Raw genomic sequence first — 27,872 nt, forward strand, 5'->3', positions numbered from 1 at the left:
CATTTTGTTCACCTACAAAATACAGTATGGTGTATTATGTTAATAAGGAGTTTTTAAGAATATTAATTACTGGATTGCTTATCTTTTTGCTCGCTCTGTGTAAGCATATAAATAGTGTATATATAATATATTACTAATGTAGGGCTGAATATGGTATATGTTACATGCATAATATTAAGAAAATGAATAAGCATACAAAAGTTACTTTTAATAGACCCAAAAAATGGGAATATTTTGTACGAGAACAATTTGACGAGATAGAACTATAATTTGCATCCCACTGGTTACAGTTTACTTAATTTTGCTTTTTAACAAATATACCTAAATATAGCATAATTTGTTATATTGATTTATTTCCAATTTTGTTAAACTGCTTTAGAGTTGGTATTTGCAAGAAAATTCAATTGATAAATATATAGTTTAACAAAGTATTGATAAATATTATATTACATATTTTTTATTTTGATTATTATTATTTTATAGTTTTACTTTAACTCTTGAAGTAATCCTTTCAACTATTAATTGATTGTGATTAGCCATTAAATGTTTTAGTTTTATAATATAGTTACTACTTTTTAATAATCTTAACATGTTAACTCAAAGTATTAACACAACGTGCACCAACATTTTACACCATATTGGGATTATTTCAGTCATTTTAAGTTATAGAAGTAGTTTTTGAATAGTAATTAGCCTGAATTTTCTTAATTTGCTTGCTCATTAATATTTTTATAACAGTTGTAATTTAGTTATGATTATTTTCAGACATAATTCCACATTTAAAAGCCACAAAATGCAGTAAATGTACTACTGACTTTCATGGCAAAGAATTAGTGAGTTCACCTTTCATTCAGATAAATTCCAGTCAGTGTTGGCACCTTTTATATACTAAAATATTTGTTACTCTTCTTTTTAACAAAAAAAGTGATTGGATTTTGACAGTCAGCTTATAGTTCTTAAACATAAACAAATATGACTGATGTGGATGGAAGTGAAAATAAATAATTTTTTTTCAAATCGATACATGAATAGTCATATGTAGATGTTTTATAAAACAGATAATACAAATAATGTCCCAGCATTTTCCTATAAGAATCAAGGGAAACTGTGGAAAAATTTTAATATTCTATTTAAATATGGGTCAACTGGTGGTTGTCCCATATTTGTATATATAAATAATAAATATATAAAACATGGTAAAGAAAATAGTTGAAAAAAATAATATAAATAACAATTTTAAAGGCATTGATTGAAATCTGAAGTGTATACTGATGAATGATGAAGAAGTACATAATGATAATTGAACATTGAATAAGATCCGAAAATTCAGGGTTTTTTTTTGGAATTATTTAAAAACTATTAACAGTTTACATTGTAAAAGGAAAAAAATTAATTTAATCTAAAATGAATTGGTAGGGAGATATTTTAAATAAATTCATAATTTAATAAAAGCAGCAGTAATCTTCACTGACAGTCCCAAAAGATCTTATAATCTTACTTCACGATAAAAGTAAAACTTTAATAGTAATTATTATGGTAAAAATATGGGTCTTTTATGATTTTTTTGTTTCATAAAATATTTTGTATGGTATTATATGATAACTATGATATTAATAGGGATCAATACTTAGGAGATTAATTATTTTTAGGTAAAAAAATTGTTCACTGGTAGGCTTTTCCCAGTGAAAAAGAAAATGGGAAAACATAAATATTCCCATTTTCTCATAAGCCTGGCATGGAAAGCTTGTTACTCTTGGGAACATATAATATGTGTCATTTTCAGGAGTGACTTGCATATAATATCAGGACATCTATAATTATTTGGTTATGGCACATGATGCACATTTTTTCTCATCACAGTGAAAGGTAGCACGGCACATAGAAAGGTCAACTAGTCATCTACAAACAAATGGCACACTTTGGGAACCTCCAGGAAAATAGATTCTAAGCAGTAAAATGTAAGAGGTGTAGAATAATATAAGATATCAGCTGAGCAATAAGAATTGAGTAGATAGATGAATAATCGACTGCATTTCTTCAATCAGTAGTTAAGTCATTAAAATTGGGGGTAGTACTCTTAGTTATACTAGAATGATATACAAATAGATAAATTAATTTTTAAACTAAACAGAAAAAATTATTCAAATTACATTAATCACTTTTAACTGACTTTACACTAACTGTCAAACCGAGTCACCAAATAATACTAAAACTATACTTGTAAACTACAAATCTGTTTTTTTAATAATTAACACTCTTTATAACAGCAGCAAGTATTTTATACTAATACTAACCAGCTTACCCGATAATGCTCGCTATTGCTAGATTTGAACATATAAATAAATTAAATTAACACAATTGAAAGTTTGATAAAAAAACTGAACAGTACAGTACTTCACAAAATTTAACCTTTCACTTTTATCCTATTTCCCTTTTTCCGTACTTTTCCATTTCCCCTATTTCTCTGTTCCCTATTTCTTTTCCCAATTTCCTCTTTTCCCTTTACATTTCTACCTTTTCCTTTTCAATTTTCCCTTTTTTCTTACCTATTTACTCCTTTGCCCCCTTCCCCTTTTTCCTGCGCGTAAATCGATTTAGTAGATTTTTAGTCTACAGCGGATACACATACGAATATTGCCTTTTGTATATATAGAAGAAGAAAGTCTGTATGTATATCTGTTTGTTTGTTTCGTAAATATCTCGACACCGGCGCCAACTAGCGGGTAAAGTTTTTGCAAAAATTTTTCCTTTCACGTAACTAATAAATATTCTGAATATGAGCCAAATCGAACCATAAATACAATTATTCGAAAGATCTCGACCACAGCGGGTTCAAACTAATTCAGAAATCTTCGCGGGCGTGCCCACAACTACTCTCCAACGTTTCATCACAATCGGTTGAATGGCGTAGGAACGCATATGGGACAACAAACAAACAAATATTCATTTTTAGATTAGACGGTCAATTCCATTTTGTCTCTGAATTTATTTCTGATTTTCAATGCTACAAGAGTACTAACTTTTACATTGGCAGTGACCATTTACTTTTGTATAACTTCTGTTTAAAAAGATTTTAATTCTTATACTGAAACATACAGAGAGGGATGAATTGAAATATAAATAGATGTTAAAAAATAATAAAACAAAGAGGTCATAATACAATCTAAACAAAAAATATTTTATCTTATTGATTACACTGAGCAATTTTCATAATCAGTGCAATATGTAAACTAGATTATGAATATCAGTAAAACTTAAAATCTTTCAAAACTGAAACGTTATCTATAATTTATTGTTTTTTTGTTGACAGCTTTCATTGAGAAGGAGAGGGGAAAAAGAAAAAGAGATAAAATCTGAAGAAGCCGGACGAAGAAAGTAAGAGAATCTTGCTCTTCCGCATATACTTCTGTTTTATCACCTTATCTTATCTCGTTTTGTTTACGTTCTATTTATCTTAAAATCTTTCTATTTTATAACGATTGTTATGGAATTTATTCTTGTTAGTGGATTAGGTGAGTTACCGCGACACATCTACACAGTTTACTTTGATCGTATCGTGTCGAGTCGATATCTTTGATATAAATAAAATTAGGGAAAAATAATATTCATCATTCGGTTGTGTGCAGTGTTCGGTTTATTTAAGTGGCGAAGTGCGCGCATCCATCGGCGCATGACTTTTAAGTCATGGAGTTTGATAAAAACAGTACAGTCATGTCTAAATTATGTGGCATGGCACTTATTACTATAAGTTCGATAATTATCGGTTTATCCCCGATGATTATACATTCTCATTTCAGGAAAAGAAAATTACAAATCACCAATGATAGAAAAAAAAAGAAATCTAAATATAAGCGAGTGCTATCTCATATGTCCGCTTTTGGTGGCGGCGTTCTACTTAGTACGGCGTTTTTACATCTATTACCCGAGATAAGAGCTAGTATAGAAACATTACAGTTTAAAAAAACAATTCCTTATTTTAAATCGATGCCTCTCGCTGAACTTTTGATGTGCGTCGGATTTCTTTTTTTGTATTTGTTGGAAGAAATTGCTCATAGATTCGTTTCGCATAAGAATCGTCAACAGGACAGTGACGGTGGTGATCGCGTCGCCGACCTTACTGACAGTGTTGAAGTCACTTCTACCCCAGAAAGTACGGTAAATAGAGTTGAATCGCTTGACGACTCCGATACGAATAAAACAAACTTTCTTCCTCTTAATGATCGTCCTCAGATACAGAGATTCGCTAACATAGAAAACAGAACGGGTACTATTAACGATGCGGTAAAAGATGCTACACCTGCACCTCCTCGAAGCGATAACGCGATATTTTTTACTAAAGGTTCCGGAAAAAACTTTTTATTAATTTTCGCCCTTTCAATTCATGAAGGTTTTGAAGGGTTAGCCATAGGACTAGAATCTCAACCGGACGCGGTATGGTACATGATAGTAGGAGTCGGCGCTCATAAAGCGGTTATTGCTTTTTGTATCGGTGTACAAATGTTGTCATCAGAACTTGATTTTAAGGTAACGGTGCTTTACGTGTCCCTTTTCGGTTCGGCTACGTCTTTGGGTGTAGCTGTAGGATTGTTTCTATATACGGAAAGCGGTATATTATCCGTAATTTTACAGGGATTAGCGACCGGTACGCTTTTGCACGTAGTGTTTTTTGAAATGTTGAAATCACATTCCGAAGATTGTAAAACGCCTTTTTCGGGAGTTTTCCTAGGATTTACCTGTATGGCGGTGTTAAAATATTTCTCTCCTTAGAAATTTTACTCGAAGAATATTTTTAATTCGATCGTTGAATTAAAATTAGTAATAATTCCTGTAATACATTGTTCTGAGGTTTTATGGACCTCAGGAAAAGGACGATGATAATAAAAATAAAAAGTAAATAAAAAAACTTCGTTACGATATCGCATAGTCTGTAGTATGTTATACATCATTTAAAGTGAATCTAAAATGACGTAAATGTAATTGTGTGTTGTGTGGCTTTCAGTGATGTACGGAAAAAAGAACATCATCAAAACCAATCATTTTATTATTGTAGGTAATTATTTACTTTTCAATACTTAATTTATTGTTTTTTTTGAAATAAAATATTTTGCATATTTTAAGAAAAATGTTTATTTTTATTTAATATTTTTTATGATTGTTTTAATTTGTTTCGCAGTAAAACGCCTGTTGTATTTATTTAGTTAAAAAAAATGTTAATAATAATAATGTCGTAAAACATACATAATATTTATGTGTAATAAAATGATTATAGCCAATACCTTTTATTGAATTAAATAGTAGTTTTAAAAGGAATATTATTATAGTTATGCTTTTTTCTGTAAGGTTTGCTTTTAACCTGAAAGTTTAACTGATCTATCCGATATTAGAGATTGTTATAAATGATAATGACCATATTTACCTGCTATTGACACAAATTTCTATAAAAAAAAAAAACAAGGCGATATACTTGTCTGATATCCTCAGCCAACACTTGTGATTTAGAGGATCGTTCTTTTTTCATGTAGTTTTATTATACAAGGTGTGCCTTTAGCCTGTTATGATTGACATAATCAGGTATCATAGCAGTAAAGCTATTATTATTATTATAAGCCAATTGTGAAAATTATTTGCAGTCAATACATTTTTTCAAATGATTTCTTACCAAAATAAACGTAAATGTTCTATTTTTCGATTTTAATCCAAAATTTAATAAACAGTTTAAATTTGTCTGATAGTAATCATCTTGCTCCTGTTATTTAACAGATGGAAATTTTAAATATTTTAAAATGATTGTCTTACATGTAATCTTCTTTGAACTTACTATAATTGGTTTAAATCTACTTAAGCAATGTTTTAGAATCTACCCCTAATTTACCAATTTATTTATATAAAAAATGTTTATGTAATACTGAAATAGTTTCAAAATTATAAAAATAATTTTTTTCGTAAAGAAAATCTATTCTCTTTAATGTTATAGTAAAATGATGATGCAATTAGAAAAAAATTAAAATAAATATATTTCATTATTAAGGTCTAGGTTTATTCTTCTTGCATCAGAGAACAGTCGGAAATAAGAAATTGAGCTGCAGGAGCATATGTCTTAAGGAATCCAGGGTGATTAATTTAATATGAAGAACTTGTGAACTGTAAAACGTATAAGGAAAAAACAGATTTTAGTATTTTAAAAGCAAACATTTGAAAATATTTCATTTAGTAACTAAACATATATTAAAAAAACAAATTTGCCCATAATCAAGGATGCATTTGTAAATTTTCCAACACAGGAAGGCTTGATTTTCTATTACAGTCTGTAAGAGTTTGGTCCATAATCACAGGCGACTTGCTACATAACAATGGTATGAAAAATGCACATTTATTTCCATGTTTACATTGATAAGAGGAAGAATTATCTTTTTCATGTAAAATATTTTCATTTTTTGTGAATTAGATTTTTAATGACTTTTTTTGTTGCTGTTTCCCCATAAATATCCAAAAGCAAGGAAAATTTTCTCGCAATCTGATTTTTATAATTTAGGTTACATTTTTTATTGGCTAATAATTTGTTAATAAAATATGAATAAAAATAAAAATGAAGTGAGATTTAGGAATCAAACCAAACTATTCTGATATCCATAAAAAAATTTAATACAAGAAAATTTGTTACACAAATTTGTCATACACCACTTAAGAAAGTATTTTCATTTAGAAATATAATAGCAATTAATACATAATGTTAAAATAAAATGTAGGTCAGACTTTTAAGTTAAAATAAATTTTATGTGAAAGGACAATTTTTTAATTTTTTTTAAAAAGCAGTACCGGAATGGTGTTCTGGTACCAGAACATAATATCCCTAACAGAATAGAAAAGAATTTATCCAGTCAAATGGATCATGAAGAAAAGAAATTTAATTGTGATACAAAATAATAATGTCATGAAATGAAAAAGGTTAAATTTATTTATTATTTGTTTTTATTAATAATACCTGTTGTGTCTTAACTGCTGTATGCGACTTGACATTAAAAAAAACCACACCTTGTATCTAAAGAATTATATGATTTCATGGCTTGTAAACTAAGTTTATAATAAATTAAATATTTGTCGGAGAGGCGAGGAGATTTGTCAGGGATTCAACGTTTTGTGTTTCACTCACTTTTATTATTACAAGTGGAGAATATATAAGACTATAATAAAGCTCAACCAATAAAAATGAGTAGATAACTCGTACAATGAAACAATTACAAATGATAACCATCACTTATCAATAACTCAGCAGTACACGAATCATAATATAAGATTAATTTAATTTAGAACTCAAACAATACTAAAACAACTTGCGATAGACCGAGGCTCAGGGAAATAACGAATTCGCGATCACCAGGACGTCTGTTCGATCTGGGTTCCAAAGCAAGACTACCCTTTCTCCATATTCTCAAATAATATACCTACTGCATATTTCCTTTTCCTTATTAATTTTATGATACCCCTATCGTCCTGGGATCCCGACTACGTTGACAACCATGTGCCTACCTAGGCCTAAGCCTACCGCAATAAAACAATTTAAACCTTATTCTACAAAATATTACAAGTAATAGTACATTTCTTAAAACTACTAAAAATACAGATATTCTAAAGAATATTCTCATCGTTTTGTCGGAAGATACTCCACTGTACTTTATTCTCCGACACGGCCATTCTGACAATCACACGCCCTCGGGTGTATCTAAAACATTGAGTTACAGTGGTATTTTAATTTTTGTTTTCAATTGACCTCGGTCATTATAAAGCATTTTACAAAAGTTAAAGTACAAAAGATAGATTCAGAAGTCCTCTCGAGTAACAGAAATCCATTAATTATTCATTATCCTAAATAGTCATCGTACAGTACTCAAGAGATCGAAAAGCCATCAATCATTATTCCTTATCATTTAACTGTCAAATAAGATTTTATTTCCTCCACCAATAGACCTCTGCACTATCTCTAGGCTACCCTGTATGCCACATACAGTATCATACATATCCTGTAGTTGCCACAACTACCTGCCCGACACATCATCAGGTGCCCATCGCGCCCTGATCAAACTAACATTAGCCACTAATCTAGTTTGCAGTTACGACTACACACTGATGCATGTGCGAAAAATAAAAATCCCAGGTCCACGACCTGCTGCCAGCCATTAGTGCATTGCGTCATTGGTGGTCTCTTTTTAAACCATAGTCCCTGTTTCAGGACCAACATCAACAGTCTCCTCGGCACAACTTTCATTGTCCGAGGAAACATCCAACTCATTAGGAATATAATTCTCAGGCATTTCTCTCAACTTATCATGACTATACTTATAACTTCTACTACTACTTAAAGATTTTAGTGTGTACCTGTCGGTATCAAGTAATTCTGTTACTACGAATGGACCTCTAAATTTCCTATCGAGTTTCGTTTGATTACGTTCTTCGTTCTTAATCAAAACGTGATCTCCTATTTTAAACTTATTAACCTTCGCTTTATTTTTATCAAATCTAATCTTCTCATAATTAGCATTTTCCTCTATACTTTCAATCGCTCGTTGTCTTACATTAGAGATATCAATTTCATTTTCGTTGTCATCAACTAACAACCCGTAAGGTCTTGCCTTCTTACCAATTAATAATTCTAACGCACTAGATTTGGTAATACGATTCGCGGTTGAGTTTAAAGCTAGCTGAACTTCACCAATGGCGTCTTGCCATGGACGATTATTAGACTCAACAGCAGTGAACATATTTTTTAACGTACTCATTACACGCTCTACTTGACCATTTGCCCTACTAGTACCTGTAGCTATTAAATGTAAATTAATATTTAAAGATTTACAAAAGTCTTTAAAATCTTTCCCAGTAAAACATCTACCTTGATCGGCAATCACACGAGCGGGAACTCCCAATATAAATATTGAAGCCTTTAAAGCTTTAATAACACTATTACAGTCAATTTTTCTGGTGTGATGTAAATAAACATATTTGGTAAAACCATCTATAATAACAATAATGTATTCTTTAGTATTATTTTTACCGCTCAATTTACCTGTAATATCTATATGCACAGTATGCCAAGGTATGCGGATCTTAGGGATGGGATGTAATTCAGCTTGAATTTTACCTGACTGAGCTTTAGAGAGTTTACAAGTAATACAATTGTCAACAAATTTACGTACGTATTTAGACATACCTTCAAACCAGTAATACTCATAAACCTTATCGAGTTCGTGAGAATGATACCTGGACTCGGCTGGGCTTGTCCTTTTACTAAAGTATTCAATAACTTCATTTTTACCGTCTACTTTATGCATGAGTATTGCTCCGTACCCATCGGACCTAGCATCGGTATGCAGTTCTATAGGATAATCCGGGTCAAAGATAATTAAGACGGGTTCGTTGGTCAAAGTATGAATTACTTTTTGTCGGGCGTTTTCATGTGTCTCAGTCCACTCAATATATTTTTTTACCTGAGGTAAGAGCATATAATGGTTTCATGATTTGTGAAAACTTAGGGACAAACCGTCGGAAATAAGATGCAAGGCCAATAAATTGTCTAAGCTGAGTAACGGTCCTTGGAGCGGGTAACATTGTTAAAAAGTTTATTTTACGAGGGTTGGGACGAACTTGTCCTTCTTGAATCTCGTACCCAAGGTATGAAACAGATGTTTTGAGAAAAGAACATTTTGAAAAATTAAATGAGAATCCCGCATCTATAAGAATTTTTAATACCACTCGAAGTCTTTCAAACGCTTCTTCTATCGTATCTGCAATTATCAAAATTTATAATTTCGAATTTACTACATTCATTTACTACTTTAGATTTACAGATTTTAAAATTATTTTGAGAAATATTTACTTCAAAACCCAAGCTCAAAATTTCTCGACCAATTAAAATATTATAACTCAAATATTCATCTGGGACAACGTGAAAAAGGATCTCTAATGTAAACAAATCCATAATTACAATAGATAAAATTTGCATGCTACAATTTACTACAACATTTCCGATGCCTTTCAAAATTATTAATTCATTAATTCTACGTCCAGAAAACTTAATCACTATCGATTCCTTTATTAATGAGCATTCCGCTCCTGAATCAAAACAATATGGAAACGACTCACCAAGATGGTTTAGAATACCAGTAGGAGCTGCAACTGTGCAAAGATTCACACGGCGTTCGACGCTACCAGTCTCCTTGTTGTTCCCTGGACCGCTACGGCTGCTACCTGGAGCCGTACAGTTTGGCGCAATATGACCAGCTACCCCACATTTGAAACACGTCACATTGCGCGATGAAGAGGATTTTCTAATAGACACAGTTCTGCTGCAGAGCACCAAGCAACAGAATCCGATCCCGCACTCTCTGGATTAAATCGTGGTAACGCAACACTTTTCTTTGTCGATAATGGCTTTTGCATACAACACTTCATAAACTCAAACAATGTATTCCACTGATCAGGTGATGGACCAGATGGAGACGATCCCACTTCTGATGTCGGAGAGGCGAGGAGATTTGTCAGGGATTCAACGTTTTGTGTTTCACTCACTTTTATTATTACAAGTGGAGAATATATAAGACTATAATAAAGCTCAACCAATAAAAATGAGTAGATAACTCGTACAATGAAACAATTACAAATGATAACCATCACTTATCAATAACTCAGCAGTACACGAATCATAATATAAGATTAATTTAATTTAGAACTCAAACAATACTAAAACAACTTGCGATAGACCGAGGCTCAGGGAAATAACGAATTCGCGATCACCAGGACGTCTGTTCGATCTGGGTTCCAAAGCAAGACTACCCTTTCTCCATATTCTCAAATAATATACCTACTGCATATTTCCTTTTCCTTATTAATTTTATGATACCCCTATCGTCCTGGGATCCCGACTACGTTGACAACCATGTGCCTACCTAGGCCTAAGCCTACCGCAATAAAACAATTTAAACGTTATTCTATAAAATATTACAAGTAATAGTACATTTCTTAAAACTACTAAAAATACAGATATTCTAAAGAATATTCTCATCGTTTTGTCGGAAGATACTCCACTGTACTTTATTCTCCGACATATTATTAAATTTCTAATATATTTTTTTTTTAAACAATGTAAAATAACTAGCTTAATGTTCTTAAAGAAACAATGTAAAATATTTTAAAGAAGCTTTAGTAAAATTTAATTTCAATGAAACTGTATGTGTTGTGATCTAACACATTTGATTTATGCTTAACTGAAGCTCTTATTTTCATGAAAGCATTAAGTGCATGATTTAATTCAGTCATTGATAGATAACAGAAATGGTATGCTCCAAATGTATTTATGACTCATGTAAGAGTTGCTAAAAAACAGAGGGTTAGCCAACCTCTTATGAAGCAAGATTGATTGTCATGTTCTTTTAAAGACTTATTGAAGATTAAATTGGCTGAAAAAACCTTCATAAATTTGTGATACTGTCTCGTAATATAGCCCGTAGAAGAAAAATTTCACTATATATACAATAGTTAGCAAATAAAATTAAAATTTTGGTCTTTCAATAGAGAATGCAAGTGTTGGAATTAAAACAAGGAATTAGATATTACACTAAGATAAACCCTGTATATTTTGAAATAGAAATTGAGATATGTCTGATTGATATAGACAGAATATTATTCTGGAAAAAATATTACAATGCAAAATAACAAATCATTTTTATATAACTGGTATGATTCTATCAATGTAAGTAATGCAATGAAAGCTTTATTAAATGAAAATGAATAAACCTACATTCTATAGTAATAATAAAAATGTAAAATGATAAACTTTAACATAACATTAAGTATATATTGTGTCCTTGTTCCCAGCATCATGTTACAGTCTCAATCATTAAAGATTTCAATATCTCGGCACAAAATGCAAAAACTGCAATGCTACTTTAAAGACCTCACAATTTGTCATTAAAGCTAGATCAAAATCCTTTTGCTAGAAATTTAGAAAGAGATGCAAAGGTAGAAACCATATAATACACTGGAAAAGTTTTGTGATGAAAAAGAAATTCTTTTGAAGAATATTATGTCAATTACTACTGATGGCACTCTGGCTATGACAGGATGCCATAGGCTTCATAGCATACTTAAAAAATAGTTCCAGAAGTGCTTGCTGTACATTGCGTCATTCACAACCAACATTTAGTTGCAGGAAACCTGAGTGAACACCAGTGAACATCACTGCAATATGTTATCAGAGCAGTTAATAAAATCAGAACCAACTCATTAAATGACAGATTATTTAGTCAGCTTTATGATGAAGATTTCAACCGCTTGCTGCTTCACACAGAAGTGTGCTGGCTATCAAAAGGTACTTTGTCTGACTCAGTTTTACAATCTGTCAGACTCTGTGATAGAGTTCCTGGAAAACAAAGACACAGAGTTATGCAACAACCTAATTACATCAAAAGAATGATATTTCGTATTTAACAGAACTATATAAATTGTTTAATGATGTTAATCTCCAGCTTTATGGTAACAACTTAAACTTCATTAAAACAAAAAATGTTGTTGCTGCTTTCGTAGCCAAATTGCTATTACACAGAGAAATATTGTAAGACGTGAATTTAATAACTTACCTAATTTATCAGCAATATCCTTTAACAACAACGACGTGCATGTTTACTGCCAACAATTGGAGATCCTACACAGTGATTTCAAAGAACGATTCCAGGACATTTTAAATATGGATATACCAGACTGGATTTTGGATTCTTTTTCAAATGTCAACACTGCAGGATCATCCCAGTTAGAAAACAACTTATAAAACTGATAACAAATAAAGAAATAAAAATAAAACTCAAGAATGGCTACCAAGAATTTTGGATGCAAAAGCCAGCCCCACAGCTTTACCCTGGATTATGGTCAATTATTTCTGATAGCATTCCCATCATCATATTTGTCTGAGCGTAGACTTAGAGCTGTAGCAACATTGTTAACCAAAAAGAGAAATCATCTGCATGTTACCGAACGTGTCGATTTACAGCTGTTTTTAAGTAAATTCAAGCCTGATATTTACAAACTCGTTAAAGCACATCAGATTCATCCTTCACATTATGTAAGTGTAATTTTTCAATTTAAAGCTTTGTTTTAATTATTGTATTGTTGTAATGAATATGCTATCATTATTTTTATATAACTAAATAGAAAAAGTTGTAATTTGTTTGAAATTAATTGTAGTAAAATACTTCCAAATATGATTAAATATGCCTTTTAATTGCTCTCATTTAAAATGTAAGTTTCAACTCAGAAATAACCTCTTTAAAAACAATAATTGCAATTGCTGTTTTTAAGAGTGCATCTTAAAAACAGCAATTGCAATTATTATTCTTAAAGATGGTAAGTTTAAAATTTTCGGGGTGCTAGAAAAGTTTTGATTCTCAATGTGGGCAGTGGGCGAAAAAGTTTGAGAATCAATGCTATAAACCAATGTGATTAATTTTGTTTTGTTCATTTCTGAAATTTCTTTTTCAAACAACTAAATAAAATTAAGTTCCTCTTTGACTTACTTCTAATCGGATCTGAACTTTAAGCCCACATCAAATAGTAAAAATATCCCATAGTAATTAACTGCTACTATCTAGTATTAATTACTAAAAATAACTAAAATAACTAGTATTAATTACTACTTATCTCTCAACGTCCTCACCAGATATGACTTATTAGGTTTCAAACTAATCGGCAAAGATATAGTGTGATTTATGTAGTAATCATGTTTCATTTAATAGATAAACAGATGAAAACAAAAATGTAATAAAAGCACTTCAGTGATGTTTAATACTTGTTAAAATAAAAATAATGCTATTATCAGGAAACTCACGCATGAGAAAGTAAAATGGGTTTGTTTTAATTATTACATTCATGTTTCATTAAATCTGATTCACAATGCTTTGACTAAAAACTACTGAATAACAAATTACTTCTATGAAATAAACATTTTTCAATTCAGTGTAAATATGTTTATTTTATCGAATCTAAGTTGATGATTTCATCACCTTTTCATTAAGCTAGTGATATTTTATCAGATGAAAATAAACAGTTTTAAATGGAAAAAAAATTAGTGTGGCCTGCTTCAGCTTAGATTTTAAGTAATTAATAAAAGATTTTAAAACAAAATAATTAATTGCAAAAACTGTCATTCTAAAACCACAGTATAAAACATTTTTGAAATGATTATTGTTGGTTGTTAAAATTTCTTTTATAACAAATTACTTTTACAGAGTAAACATAATCAAGATAAAGTAATCAGGTTTCTACGCCTTTAATGCACTGCTTGTGTATTTTCTGTACTAGATAGTTTAAAATTACCATTTAAATTAGTATTTGTAAAAGCATTAACAAATTAATGGTTGTTCTAACATAATTAACATTTTTTCTTGTTTCAACAATTCATTTTTTTCTAATGTGTACATTGCAATCTGTTCAACTAGTGAACAATATGCATCCTCCCCCACTGGCCCAATGAATGAGGATGATATGATGTATGACATGTAAATGAGGTGTACAGACAAGTGGTGTAGCCTTCTAAGACATGTGGTTAATTGAACCAACCACCAAAGTGCACTGGTACTCATATTCAGATCTGTAGAAAAACAACCTACTTTTACTAGGATTTGAACCTAAGAACGTTCAACTTTGAAAATCAGCTGATTTGTGATGAGTTGCAAAATTATTTTTAAATTTTCAACAATTTAAAAATTAAAATATTATTTATATGATACTTACACTGCAGTAATAAACATGACCAGCTGGAAATCTTATAATAGTTGGACTTTTTTTTTGAATAAACATTGTTTTTGTTTTATTTTTTAAAAACATTATTCTATTTCTAAATATTATATGATAATAGAGAGAATAGGTCTTCTAAAACAGAGGGAAAACATGTGGCTGGAAATGGGTAAAAAACCATCATATTACGGTTATGTAATTTGTCATCGGCCTCAATTACCTCTTTGATGTTATAGAGAAATACTGACTTTCATCTGAAGCTTGTATCATGATCTAATATCAATAGATCATGGAACAAACTTTGATAACTATCAACGTTAGGATAGTACAAACAGACCAATGACTTGATCTCGGCTATGATGCAGATGTAATTGGGAGCCAAAGTTTTTAATAATTTTTACAACAAGAAGATCATAAATAATGTGGAAGCATTTTAAGATGCATCTTCACTTGTACTTATGTCTACACTGTATCCATATCAATTACACGTGCATGACATTATACTAAATTAACAAATACAACACAGGCTCTTAGTCTGGTGGGTGGTAGTGGTGAGATAAAAAATCTTTGAGGAGATTTTGAGAAGGCATACTATAATGTAGAGTGGCGTAAAATTTTAAGAGAATTAGAATAGAAATATGGAGAAACAACAGTAATTGTAACCTGTATTATCAAGTCATGAAGAGTTGGAAATAGGGATAGTTATTTCTTTACTTAGAAATAAGTAAAGAAGTTCTCTACTTATTTCTTTAAAATTAGAAATAGATAAAGTAACAAAATACTTAAAAAAAATTTGGTTCAGCAATGATTTTAACAGTAATTACAAAAGATGAGTGAAATTAGTTTGGTTTTTATAATTACATGAAAAATGGGTTGATAGATTACTAGATAGATCTACTGGATATATGTAGATTACTGGATAAATAGGTTACTAAATTGCTAAATTTTGTACTTTAGGATAAAAACTATAAGGAAAGAAAGAGATTACAAAGTATGAAACAGGTAAAAGTAAATATTAATTGAATTTTCTAAAATATTTCTTTAATTTGTCAGTGTTATAATTTTTTTAATTAATAATTAAGTTATACCTAAATAAGATTAGTTTATTATAATTACAAAGATTATAAACATCCAGAGATGATTCAATATAACTAGGTATCTGTGTATTTATATCATCTTTAGATGTTTTTAAAATTTACTCTACACCTTATATTCCAAGAAAACATTAGATTTCAGATGGTTTTGTACAGCTTTTTTATAAGCATTATCCAAATTATTTGCATTAGATTTTCAGATAACTCATTCTAACCAACTCATTAATACATTTATCATTTAATATGCTGTAACGCATTCTGTGTCTTATTTGTTACGGTAATCATTGTACAACAACTGCCAATTGTATACAAACTGCCAAATCAGCCTGAAAAAGCAGAAAAAATATTTCTGGTGCAAAAACTAGCTAAGCAAAGGTTAGGTTGATATATATCACACATGTGAGATATATATCACATTGCAAAAGGGCAAAAGTTATCATCATCATCTCTTAATACTTCTTGATTATTTGATTTAAAAATAAAATAACAATTCATGAGCTACACTGATTTCATGTTGTCTACTCATATAGCACCAAATGGTATATGGTTGAATTAGTTGACACTTTGATAAGAAGCCGATTTAAGTTTTTTCCCAGTTTACCCTCTGGGAATCACCGTCAGATATTAGTTCAGAGGATGAATGAGGATGATATGTGTGAGTGTAAGTGAAGTGCAGTTTTGTACAGTCTCAAGTCGACCATTTCTGAGATGCCGTGGTTAATTGAAACCCAGCCACCAAAGAACACCAGTATCCACGATATAGTATTAAAATCCGTATAAAAGTAACAGCCTTTACTAGGATTTGAACGTTGGAACTCTCGACTTCAAAATCGGCTGATTTGCGATGATGCATTCACCACTAGACCAACCCAGTGGGTAAGTTAGCAGAGTAGAATGTCACTTTTAAGAAATAATGAAATATTCACTGGATTACATGAAGAAAAGGCTTAATAAAGAGCCCAAAATTACTGTACTTTGAATTGCCGAGACTAACAATTCATTATTGTCTGTAAATATACATAAACAGTGCCAAAAAGTTTGTTATACAGTAGGATAGACTGGACATGTGATCAAAAAAATATGGGAAACACTGATGAACACTGGAAAATTAAGAAATATTTTTTCCAAAAGAAGATGAAACTTTATTCTCTAATTAACCATGTAGCTGGTTGCAGGCTTTCACAAAAACATTTTAATTTACTGTAGTTGCCGGAATGTGGTTTATTACTTTTTTTTTATAGAAATATGTTATTTCCTATAAAATAAGTGTTGAACTTTCTGTTCTTTTACTTTAAAATGTTTAATTTTAAGTTATAAAAATTACTGCAGAAAAACATAATTATTAAAAATACTGAATTTTTTAATTAATGCAAAAAATGCAATGAATCGTGAACTATAATTATCAAAATAATTATTATTACATAATTTAAATAGGAATTTCTTAATTCATTAGTGTTATTAATATTTATTGACATTTTTAGAAAGTATACAAAAAGTGATTATTTATGATATGAATATTATCAGTAATTTTCAGATTAGTTGTACTGATAATTTATAATAGCGATGTAAAATCATTTATATGAATGGAGCAAATGTAACTGATCAATAAATAAACAAAATATTAAATACAAACCTCAGTAGATTAATAAATAAATTATTACAGAATAGTCTCAAAACTGAGATATTATATGCAAACTTTAATACATACCTTTAGTAGTGTGTTCAACATCATTTTCTGCATTAAATTCACACGACCAAGAGTAATAAAAATATTGCTGCTGTACTGGTCGATAATTGCAAAACATTGGACAAATGCACATCAAGAAAGACATATGAAGCTATTCTCATAGACCACCACCAGGAGCGGACTAAGAAGAAGAGAAGAAACTCCTGGTCAGACAACATGGGATCTTTTGATGGAGCTGCAGGCCTGGTCAGTCTGGTTAGAATCTCGCTAGCACCAGGAGGCATATCAGTGAAAATGGAGCCAGATGAGCACTGCTCAGGAAGAACTCCCTTGGCTGTGCCCATGGAAAATAACCAACACTGTGGGGCTCTGGGGACATCATTATAGCGGATGCTGCTGTGGGGACCCAACTGCCACTGAAAGGAAGCTCAGTCCAATTCCAATGGACGAGCTACAACTCCCTGACTACCACTCACCATGAAGAGCCGTCTTCGCTGGAGATCAGCAACTGGAGACAACAACTCTTTTTTCAGGGCTACCACAAGGTTCTAAGGTGCCACATATCATAATAGCCATTGTAGGGTCATCATATTTATAATGATTGTAACCAGTAATAATAAAAAAAAATGTAAAACACACAAAATATGTTTAAATATCTTCATTATGTATAATGTTGTTTATTAATGTGTGTGAACGTAAATGTAAATAATATTAAAATCTTTATAACCTACTCATGAATATTATATTACATAAATGCAATTCTATATATTATAATTCTATATCATTGGTATGTATGTATGATAATCTGAATGAGTTACAATTGAAATAGAAGAATCCCAACAAATTACCTTATACAATAGATGGTACAATTTGTCTGAGCTAAGTAATTTCCTCGTACAGTTTGTTTGGAAACAATTGATGCACTTTGATTTATGCTGTTAAACATTATAATTACAACTTGTACTGCTGATTTTAGTACTGATACTGCAGTAATGAAACAAATGCAGTAACTGCTGAAACAAATTTAAAAGCTAATCTAGGTTAAGAATTATTGTAGAATGTATCTCTAAATAATTATATTTGTCAATTGCTAAACAAAATATTATTCTCTAGGAGAACCACTGATGTCACCACAGTAAAAGAAAACAATATAATTTTGTTGTATATGTGTAAATGCAATGAACATTTTTTCTGAGTTTTCTCTGTGCTCATAAAAATCATTTATCATCAAACTTTCATCATATACTTGTACTCTATATAATTAGTTAAATTTTGTATATCAGGGACTTTTGAAACAAATCTTTATCTTTGTCTTTTCAAACATATGACACAAATTATTGAAATAAAAGTCATACAAACAAATACATGTACTTAATTGTGTTACTTACTTAACCTTTCACAGTTCAGTAGTTTGGATTTAAATTTTGAATGAACTTTTCATGTATACTCACTACTCAGTCGCAGTTATAAACAAATGGAATATTTGTTTACTTTTTTAAAGCATTTTTTATTACATTTGTTTGAAGTGAATAGAACAATTTAGATTCGGAGTAACAGTACAAGGTGAAAAGATAAAGATGCTACAATTTGCTGATGATATAGTAATTCTAGCCGAGAGTAAAAAGGATTTAGAAGAAACAATGAACGGCATAGATGAAGTCCTATGCAAGAACTATCACATGAAAATAAACAAGAACAAAACAAAAGTAATGAAATGTAGTAGAAATAACAAAGATGGACCACTGAATGTGAAAATAGGAGGAGAAAAGATTATGGAGGTAGAAGAATTTTGTTGTTTGGGAAGTAGAATTACTAAAGATGGACGAAGCAGGAGCGATATAAAATGCCGAATAGCACAAGCTAAATGAGCCTTCAGTAAGAAATATAATTTGTTTACATCAAAAATTAATTTAAATGTCAGGAAAAGATTTTTGAAAGTGTATGTTTGGAGTGTCGCTTTATATGGAAGTGAAACTTGGACAATCGGAGTATCTGAGAAGAAAAGATTTGAAATGTGGTGCTATAGGAGAATGTTAAAAATCAGATGGGTGGATAAAGTGACAAATGAAGAGGTATTGCAGAAAATAGATGAAGAAAGAAGCATTTGGAAAAATATGGTTAAAAGAAGAGACAGACTTATAGGCCACATACTAAGGCATCCTGGAATAGTCGCTTTAATATTGGAAGGACAGGTAGAAGGAAAAAATTGTGTAGGCAGGCCACGTTTGGAATATGTAAAACAAATTGTTAGGGATGTAGGATGTAGAGGGTATACTGAAATGAAACGACTAGCACTAGATAGGGAATCTTGGAGAGCTGCATCAAACCAGTCAAATGACTGAAGACAAAAAAAAAAAAGGAGTGAATGATAAGTATATTATTGTTTTTAAATTTTTGATTATACCTGAAGATTAAAGGACTTCACAATTTTAAAAGCATATAAAAACTTATTTAGATATCTTACAGATTCGGTTGAAGTCTCATTTGTAGTAAAACACATCAAGTTTGTAACCCAACATTTACTTTGGTTTGATGAAACATACATCCAACCTTTAGTTGATTCGATTCCAGACTGTAGCCATCAAGTTGGTTGTCTTTGCAGCTGCCACATTAATTTGAAGCTTTCGCTCAAAAAAATCAGCAGACAAAGGTGGGACATAAAGTAAACCCGATCTTTAATGAAAAAAATCTGGCGGTGTTAAATCTGGGGTGTGAGGTGGCTAAGTACTTGGACCTTCATCACCAATCCATGGACTAGGGAATCGAGTATCAAGAAAATCTTGGGCTTCTAGAAGGTCTAGGTGAGGTAGTGTCCTTCTGGAAGAAGAACAGGTCGTACAGTCTTTGTTTGCTTTGGGCATAAAAAACATTGACCTATCATGAATGTACTGCAAATTGTCATGAGAGTTTTCACTACCCCATATTCGAAAGTTATGAAGGTGTTCACCGTGCCACTGACATGAAACATTGACTCATCACTAAAAATTACATAGTCTAAAAATGTATCATTGTCTGCAATTCTATCCACTATTTCCACATAAAACTGCTGTCTAGCAACTTTGTCATCTGTAATTTGTTGAACCATAGTTAGTTTGTGTAACTTCAAGTGCAATCGTTTATGTAATGTAACCAAACAGTCTTTGTGGAATACCAGTCTCATGTGATGCATTTCTTTGTCAGATAGAGTTGATTTCTTTGGACTATATGCAAAGATTTTGTTTGTGTTGTTCCTTCAGCAGCTTCAGGGACATGTGGGCATTCTGATGATTTTGAATATTTAACATAATAACCTGTCTCAACGAAAGTTTAGTGCCAAGAATAAATTGTATGCCTATTAGGAAGCCCCTTACTATACTCTCTACAAAAATTACATTGAACTGCAGTTGCTGACTGTATATTGTCAAACAATGCACGTTCCACACGATTAAATTTATCTATTTTTAACAATACTGATGACAGCGTAGTGGCTAAATTTGTTACTAATGAACTACGAGAGTCAAAACGTGATATCTTTTATTATGAAATGAGACCTCAACTGAATCTGTAAGTTATTTAAATCAATTTTTTGTGAATTGTTTTTTTAATCACTGGTATATCATCCAATATTATCTACATTTTATTTGTTTTCATCTTTTCAAGAAGAAAAAAAATAAAAAAAATATAGGTAACTGTATAATAAATAAAATTTATTATTTTATTTATCTTATAAAAAAAATAAAATAAATAAATTTTATTTATCTTATTTATTTATTTTATTCTCATAAATATTATTTATTATTGGAGTAAATAATATTTATGAGAAACTTCAGTTGTTCTCATTTTCTTAAAATCATAATTAATAGATGTTTGCAGTTATTACAAGTAGTTATTTTAATATTTATAGTAATCCATTAAGTCATCAAATAAAGTAAGGAAATCTGTTTTTTTTAATGTTATATTAATTTCAATTCAATTTATTTCCACAATTCCACACAAAAATTACAAATATTTAAACTCTGTACTATTTAAGTATACAATAGTAAAGTAAAAATTCATGCACAAATGTTGCTACATAATTACAATAGTGAAGTACAATGTTGTAAGGAATAGTACAAATGTTAAATAGTAAAGTACATGGCAAATAAATGTGTAATAATTGAAGTTAAATATTTATTCAATAAATGGACAGATGATTAGATATAAGATTAAAAATTAAAATTTTTGTGCTGAGATACCCTCACAAGAAATAAAGGAACAAACATTGTGCCAGTGCTTAGGCTTAATGTTTTGAACTAAATTATACAGATTATATTATTACATATCATCAGTTTAATGTAATATGTAGCCATTATTATAAGACCTTAAAATATTCTTCATCTTCTAATGAAAGAAATTATTTTTAATTTATCAAAAGAAATTACAATACTTTCAAATGAAAACAGGCAATCCTTAAGAGCTTTATATTTTGAGTGAACAATTAATTGAGAAGTATAAAGTTCTTAACACATAAGGTGGACAGATACTTTTCAAATAATAGAAATTCCTTAAAACTTAAAAAATGTAATTGTTTAGATCCTTTGTGTAATTTCCAAGAGCAATTTTTAACAATTCACAAACCTAAGTATTTGATGTTATCTGTGCACTCAATAACTATAAATTTATTATTACTTTTAGAATTTACTAATGGAAGCCAACTGACACTCTTATAATATAATCCTTCAACATATGAAGATCTAATTCTCAAAGAAAGGTTTTCTAGCTCAAAGTTAATTTATTAAAGGTAAACCATATTTTTAATGAATCAAGATCATGTCTTGATTTAATTGTTCAGAAGATGAAGTGTTATAGCACAGATCCATATCATCAGGAATACAAATTAAAAAACCCTTGAAAGAACCAGAGCTTAAATTATTAATAAATACTAGAAAAAGAAAAGGTCTAAGGAAAGATGTGAGGAACTCCACAAGCACTGTATGATATAAAAGCACTGTTCTGATCTTTTATTTTTATACATTGAAATCTTTCGATTAAGTAATTATAAACCATTCCAAAGTTATTCCTCTAAAACTGCTTCTGACAAATAAGACTAAAATATTTTGGTTTACAGTATTAAATGCTGATATCTACGAATAACTACCTACAGAATGTTTCTCATTTAGGCCTTTATATATGCCAGATCGAAATTTCAGTAATGCATTTGATTTGCTTTCAATAAAGCCAAATTGATTTGGTGAAATAGATTTTAAAGGTCTATAATTATTTAAATCAAAGAATTCCCTTTTTTTAACAAAGACAACTACTGCAGATTTTAAGACTGATGGAAATTTTCCACTTTACAAAACTCAGGTTGATCAAAAAATGCCAAAACTGGAGATAAAATATCCATAACTTCTTTTATAGTAAATGCAGAAATACAATCAATCCCTGGGGCTTTATTTAACTTGAACCCTTTTTTTATAATCAAAGCTACTTCTATACGTGTAAGAGAAAAATCTGCTGTGGACACCACATGACTTTCTTGTACAAAATTACATATACATTTTTTGCTGCTAAAAATTTCCTTAGCATTTTATATTAGTTTATAATTAACTTAGCTTCACATAACTGAAGTAGATATGTGGTATAAGTGAGAACATGTAACCATGCGCACATCAGTTCAAATCCGACTTCATATACGTTATTTTTTTAACCTTCTTTTTTTTATTTATTTAAATACATTGATTTATTAATAATTATTAACCTCTGATTTTAACAATTTTTGAATTAAAATGAAAAGTACATAACATTTTATTTCACTAATAACTTATGATATTTTTTTCATATTTTATTTTTGTAATGTATTGAATTTTTATTTATTGTTAAATTTTTTTTACAATCAGAAGTTAATAATTATTAATAAATGAATATATTTAGATTTAAAAAAAATATATGTATATGAAGTCGGATTTGAACCAATGTGTCTTCCCTTTGTAAGATCCAAATATTTCATTAATTACAATTTTATTTGGCTATAACTCTGGAACCAATGAAAACAAGTACCACTTTCGATATATTGTTGAAAAGTTCTCAGCAAGGGCTTATTATTGCAGTTAAGAAAAAATACCAAAATCCAATTGTTTTAAAAATGAAACCCCGCTTTATTTAGAGGTCTGATTGTATACACATTTTTGGCCCAGTTGATTGCAATCAAAATGGAAAGTGCAACAGTCCTAAATACAAAATTTCAACATTCTATGGCTAATCGTTTTTGAATTATGTGAGATTCATATGTATGTACGTACAGATGTCATGCTGAAACTAGTCAAAATGGATGGATATATCCATTGAAATCTGAAACCAAACTTTTTGTGATTACAGTACTTCCTTTATTTTGTATAAGGAAGTAAAAATAGAAAGTTACGCATATATGTAATGTATATGTGTAAGTTATACATATAACTTTTTGTTAAGTCTTTGGGAAATGTAATTAATATCTATTTTCATTCATCACTAAACAAGAGTTTTATTTTTTCTTTAAATCATTTGTTAAAATGATTTATTTTGTCTAGTAAGACCAAACATTTATAATGATTTTTTTGAGCCAGTGTCTGAAATATGAATGTCTAAAGATATTTATAAATATGGTTCAGAATGGAATAATTTAAAGAAGTGACCAGTCTGATTAATATGGCATTACTTCATAGAATGACATCAATACTGTTTACTGTGACTTATTTCCTTATAGGGAAAATAAATTTATCTCAGTAATATGATTTAATGGTCTTTATTATTACAGTAACTTCATAACTGAGGTACTCATTTCAAACACTATTTTTATTGTGGAGTAACTCAAACCAGAGAATCAGTTTCATTCTGGCTTTCATGTGAATACCATTGTGAGTTAGGTAATTATTCGTACTTTTTCTGAAGCAGATGTGAATTAAGTTTTAAATCTCATGAAGAATTATATTATTACACCTTTAGTTAAAAAAACTCTTATGAACTCAGTGTAAACTTGTATCTCCAGAAGAAACATCCTTTTCTTCTTGATACTGATTTTAGAATTGCTCATAACATTGCAGGGTACACACTGAGCACAAACCTAATGTATTACCTAATGTAAAACATTAAACATACATTTACCTAATGTAACCTAATGAATTACACTGATAAACATAATATTTGTTTCCTAACATGCAATACATGTTTTTAATCTGTTTTTTGATGCTGAAAATGAATATGAACTCAGAATCTTTCTATCACCCACCATTTTTGAAAAATTTTTACATTTTAATTAAAGGATTTTTTCATTTTTCAATGTATGGTTAGCATTTTAGGCTCCTAAATTGTATTTTGTTAGCTCATTTTTTATTGTTTAACTTTGTTAATCTAATTTGTAAGCTATAAATAAACAATACTAGAGAAAGAATTAAATCATATCATATTCACATACTATGACATCATATCTAATGCTGAAGAGTGAGCCTTGATGGACAAGATTAATCATGTCTGTACAGGTAACAATACATAGCTGAAAACACAGCTGTGTTGTTTGTATTAAGCACTGGATTTAGGAATGAATTAATTTTGTTCAGTCTTATTGCTGGCTTAAGTTTGTTAACAGGGCAGTGTCATAATGCCTTGAAATTGTGTAAATGATGTGGATGCTTTTTGTTATGTAGGTGGTGAGTTTACCGTAAAATCAAATAGAAAAGACATTACACCTCTTTAATTAAAAAATCATATCATTTGTACTTTCAGTGTAAAATTGATGATCAGGATAAGACGTGGGCTCCTCATACTGTATGCACTAATTATTCTGTATATTTAAGAGGATGGCTGAAAGGTACACGGAAGGCTTTGCCATTTGCTGTACCTGTGGTTTTGAACCAAAGTAACCGATTGTTACTTTTGTTTAAGAAGTGTGTCTGGAAAACAATACTGTAAAACATACTGTAAAATATCCTTCATTGCAACTGCAATCAGGTCTATACCTCACAGTGAAATTATTCCATTCTCTGAGCCACCTGAGAGTGTAAGTTTCAAAAGCAGTGATGAAGAATCAGGCAGTACTGGAGAAGACAACAATGATTTTGATTTTGAATTATCTTCCAATAAGCCGCATCTTATACCACAAGGTGAATTAAATGATTTGGTTAGGTATTAAAAATTATCAAAAAATCAAGCTGAACTGTTAGGATCAAGACTGCATGGTTGACAAAAAGAACTTTCTCTGTACTTTATTGATGAAGATAATTTGATTTATTGCATAATTATTGATGAGCTTATGTTGCACTTAGGACACATTCATAAACCTGAGGACTGGCGCCTTTTCATAGATTCATCCAAGTATAGTTTAGAAATGGTTCTACTACACAACATTAACAAACATCCTACCATACCAATCATCGCTTATGGTATTAATTTGAAAGAGACATACAATGTGATGAAATACATTCTTGAAAAAATAAACTATAAAAAATACAGCTGAAACATATTTGGTGATTTGAAAATTACAGCTATTTTGTTAGGCATGCAGTTAAGTACATGTGTTTTCTTTGCAAATGGGACAGCCGAGCTAGGGATAAACATTATAATACCAAAGAGTGGAAGAAACGAGACCACGTAACTTCAAAAGGGAAAAATATTATTCAGGAGCCCTTAGTTGATCCCAAAAAAATATTTTTATCCCCTCTCCATATCAAGCTAGAACTAATAAAAACATTTTGTAAAAACAATGAAGAAGGATAGTACTGGATTTTTGTACATCAAGCAGAAATTTCTGAATGTAAGTGAAGGAAAAATTAAAGAAGGAATATTTGTTGGTCCTCAAATAACAGAGATGGTCAAAGATGATGCATTTAACTCAATGTTAAATAATGTAGAAATTGCATTTTGGGTTTCATTTAAAGACGTTTGGAAAAGGTTTCTCGGCAAACAAACATCTTACAATTACCACAATATTGTTAATCAACTTGTTACTTCATACAGAGCTAAGGGATATAATATGTCTTTGAAAATACATTTCCTCCACTCACATCTGGATTTTTTTCTCAGAGACGTAAGTGACAAATACGGTGAACGTTCCCACCAAGACATTTTGGTGATGGAAAGCCGCTATAAAGGGAAATGGAATACTAACATGCTAGCCGATTATTGTTGGACATTAATTTTGGATTTGCCTGAGGCTATTTATAAAAGAAAAGCATCAGTGAGATCATTCTAACATAGGTATGACCATGCAAAATTATAAATTTTACAGATTTTAACTATATTTTTCCTTAATTTTTTTGAAATTTAATGTATTTAAAACTAAGGGTGATAGAAAAATTGTATTTCCAGATCTGTAATGTATGCAAAAAGCAATTCAAGAAATGGTATCACACTTCACAAACATTAAAATAATTTTTTTGTCTATCAGTGTTATTAATGCAACTTACTTGTTTTTTCAGTATTCCAACTTTAAATGTGATGCATTTTTGTGTGGTGTAATAGTTGTTTTTAACCAGTTCATCAACTTGAACTTTACGATTTGAATCTATCAGGTCTTACAGTGTGAAGTTCATCTTATCAACATCCAACTGAGTTCATATGTTTGAAATTTTTTTACTCAATTATTCATTGTACTTTGGTTAACAATTTCTACACCATAAAAATATGTATGATGATAAATTTCAATAGGAATAATACTTTCATCAGTTAAAAATTCAGTCTCGAGTTGGCATTATTTTGTGTGTTTATACTATATATGTAGTAGGAGTTACATATTTCCAGTATAAGGGAAGAGTGTTCTCATCACAAATTAAAACCAGTTTGCCTTCAGTTTGTGTAAAAGGGTTGCAACCCATTGATGAGTAATCTCTATTATGATACGTAAGTAATTTACATAAGCCCTCTTTTCCATTTTGTGAACAGAATATTGGTAACCACAAATAATATCAGTAAATAATAATAAAATCATGTCTGTCAAAATTTGTATGTCTGCAGTTGAAGAAGTTTGTTATATATTTTTTTATCAACTTAAGTGTTACATAAAAAATGGGAATATACCTTCAGAATCCAGTGCAAGCAGTGATGTTTCTCAAAATTTATATACTTACAGCTTTGTACTGTATCACTTTGGTTCTAGCTAATAATTAATTTCACTAGTTTAAGCATGAGAAAAGTGTAACTTAAATCATGTAATAATTTTATAATGAAGGAATTTTTCCGAGTATAATTTTTTGCTTATTAAATTTATATGGTGATTTTTTTTTTAGAGACCAATTAATCAGTAACGCTATCCAAATCTTGAATTCCTTTTAATTTTAATGGGAGATTTTTATCAATGAATAACATTAGTAGAACTATAGTCTATT

General features: G+C 30.1%; 1 protein-coding gene across 1 annotated transcript; it reads left to right on the forward strand.

The window, feature by feature from the left end:
* Positions 1 to 3,684: 3,684 nt before the first annotated feature.
* Positions 3,685 to 4,767, forward strand: LOC142321249 (zinc transporter ZIP3-like). The gene has a single exon (XM_075359248.1). The coding sequence runs from the start codon at positions 3,685 to 3,687 to the stop codon at positions 4,765 to 4,767; it is 1,083 nt and encodes a 360-aa protein (XP_075215363.1).
* The last annotated feature ends 23,105 nt before the right edge of the window (positions 4,768 to 27,872 follow it).

Source organism: Lycorma delicatula, chromosome 3, assembly GCF_047948215.1.
Source record: "Lycorma delicatula isolate Av1 chromosome 3, ASM4794821v1, whole genome shotgun sequence".
Classification (NCBI taxonomy): domain Eukaryota; kingdom Metazoa; phylum Arthropoda; class Insecta; order Hemiptera; family Fulgoridae; genus Lycorma; species Lycorma delicatula.

Excerpts from the sequence above, each read along its gene's own strand:
- LOC142321249 (XM_075359248.1), top strand. The coding sequence starts at position 3,685 with ATGGAGTTTGATAAAAACAGTACAGTCATGTCTAAATTATGTGGCATG.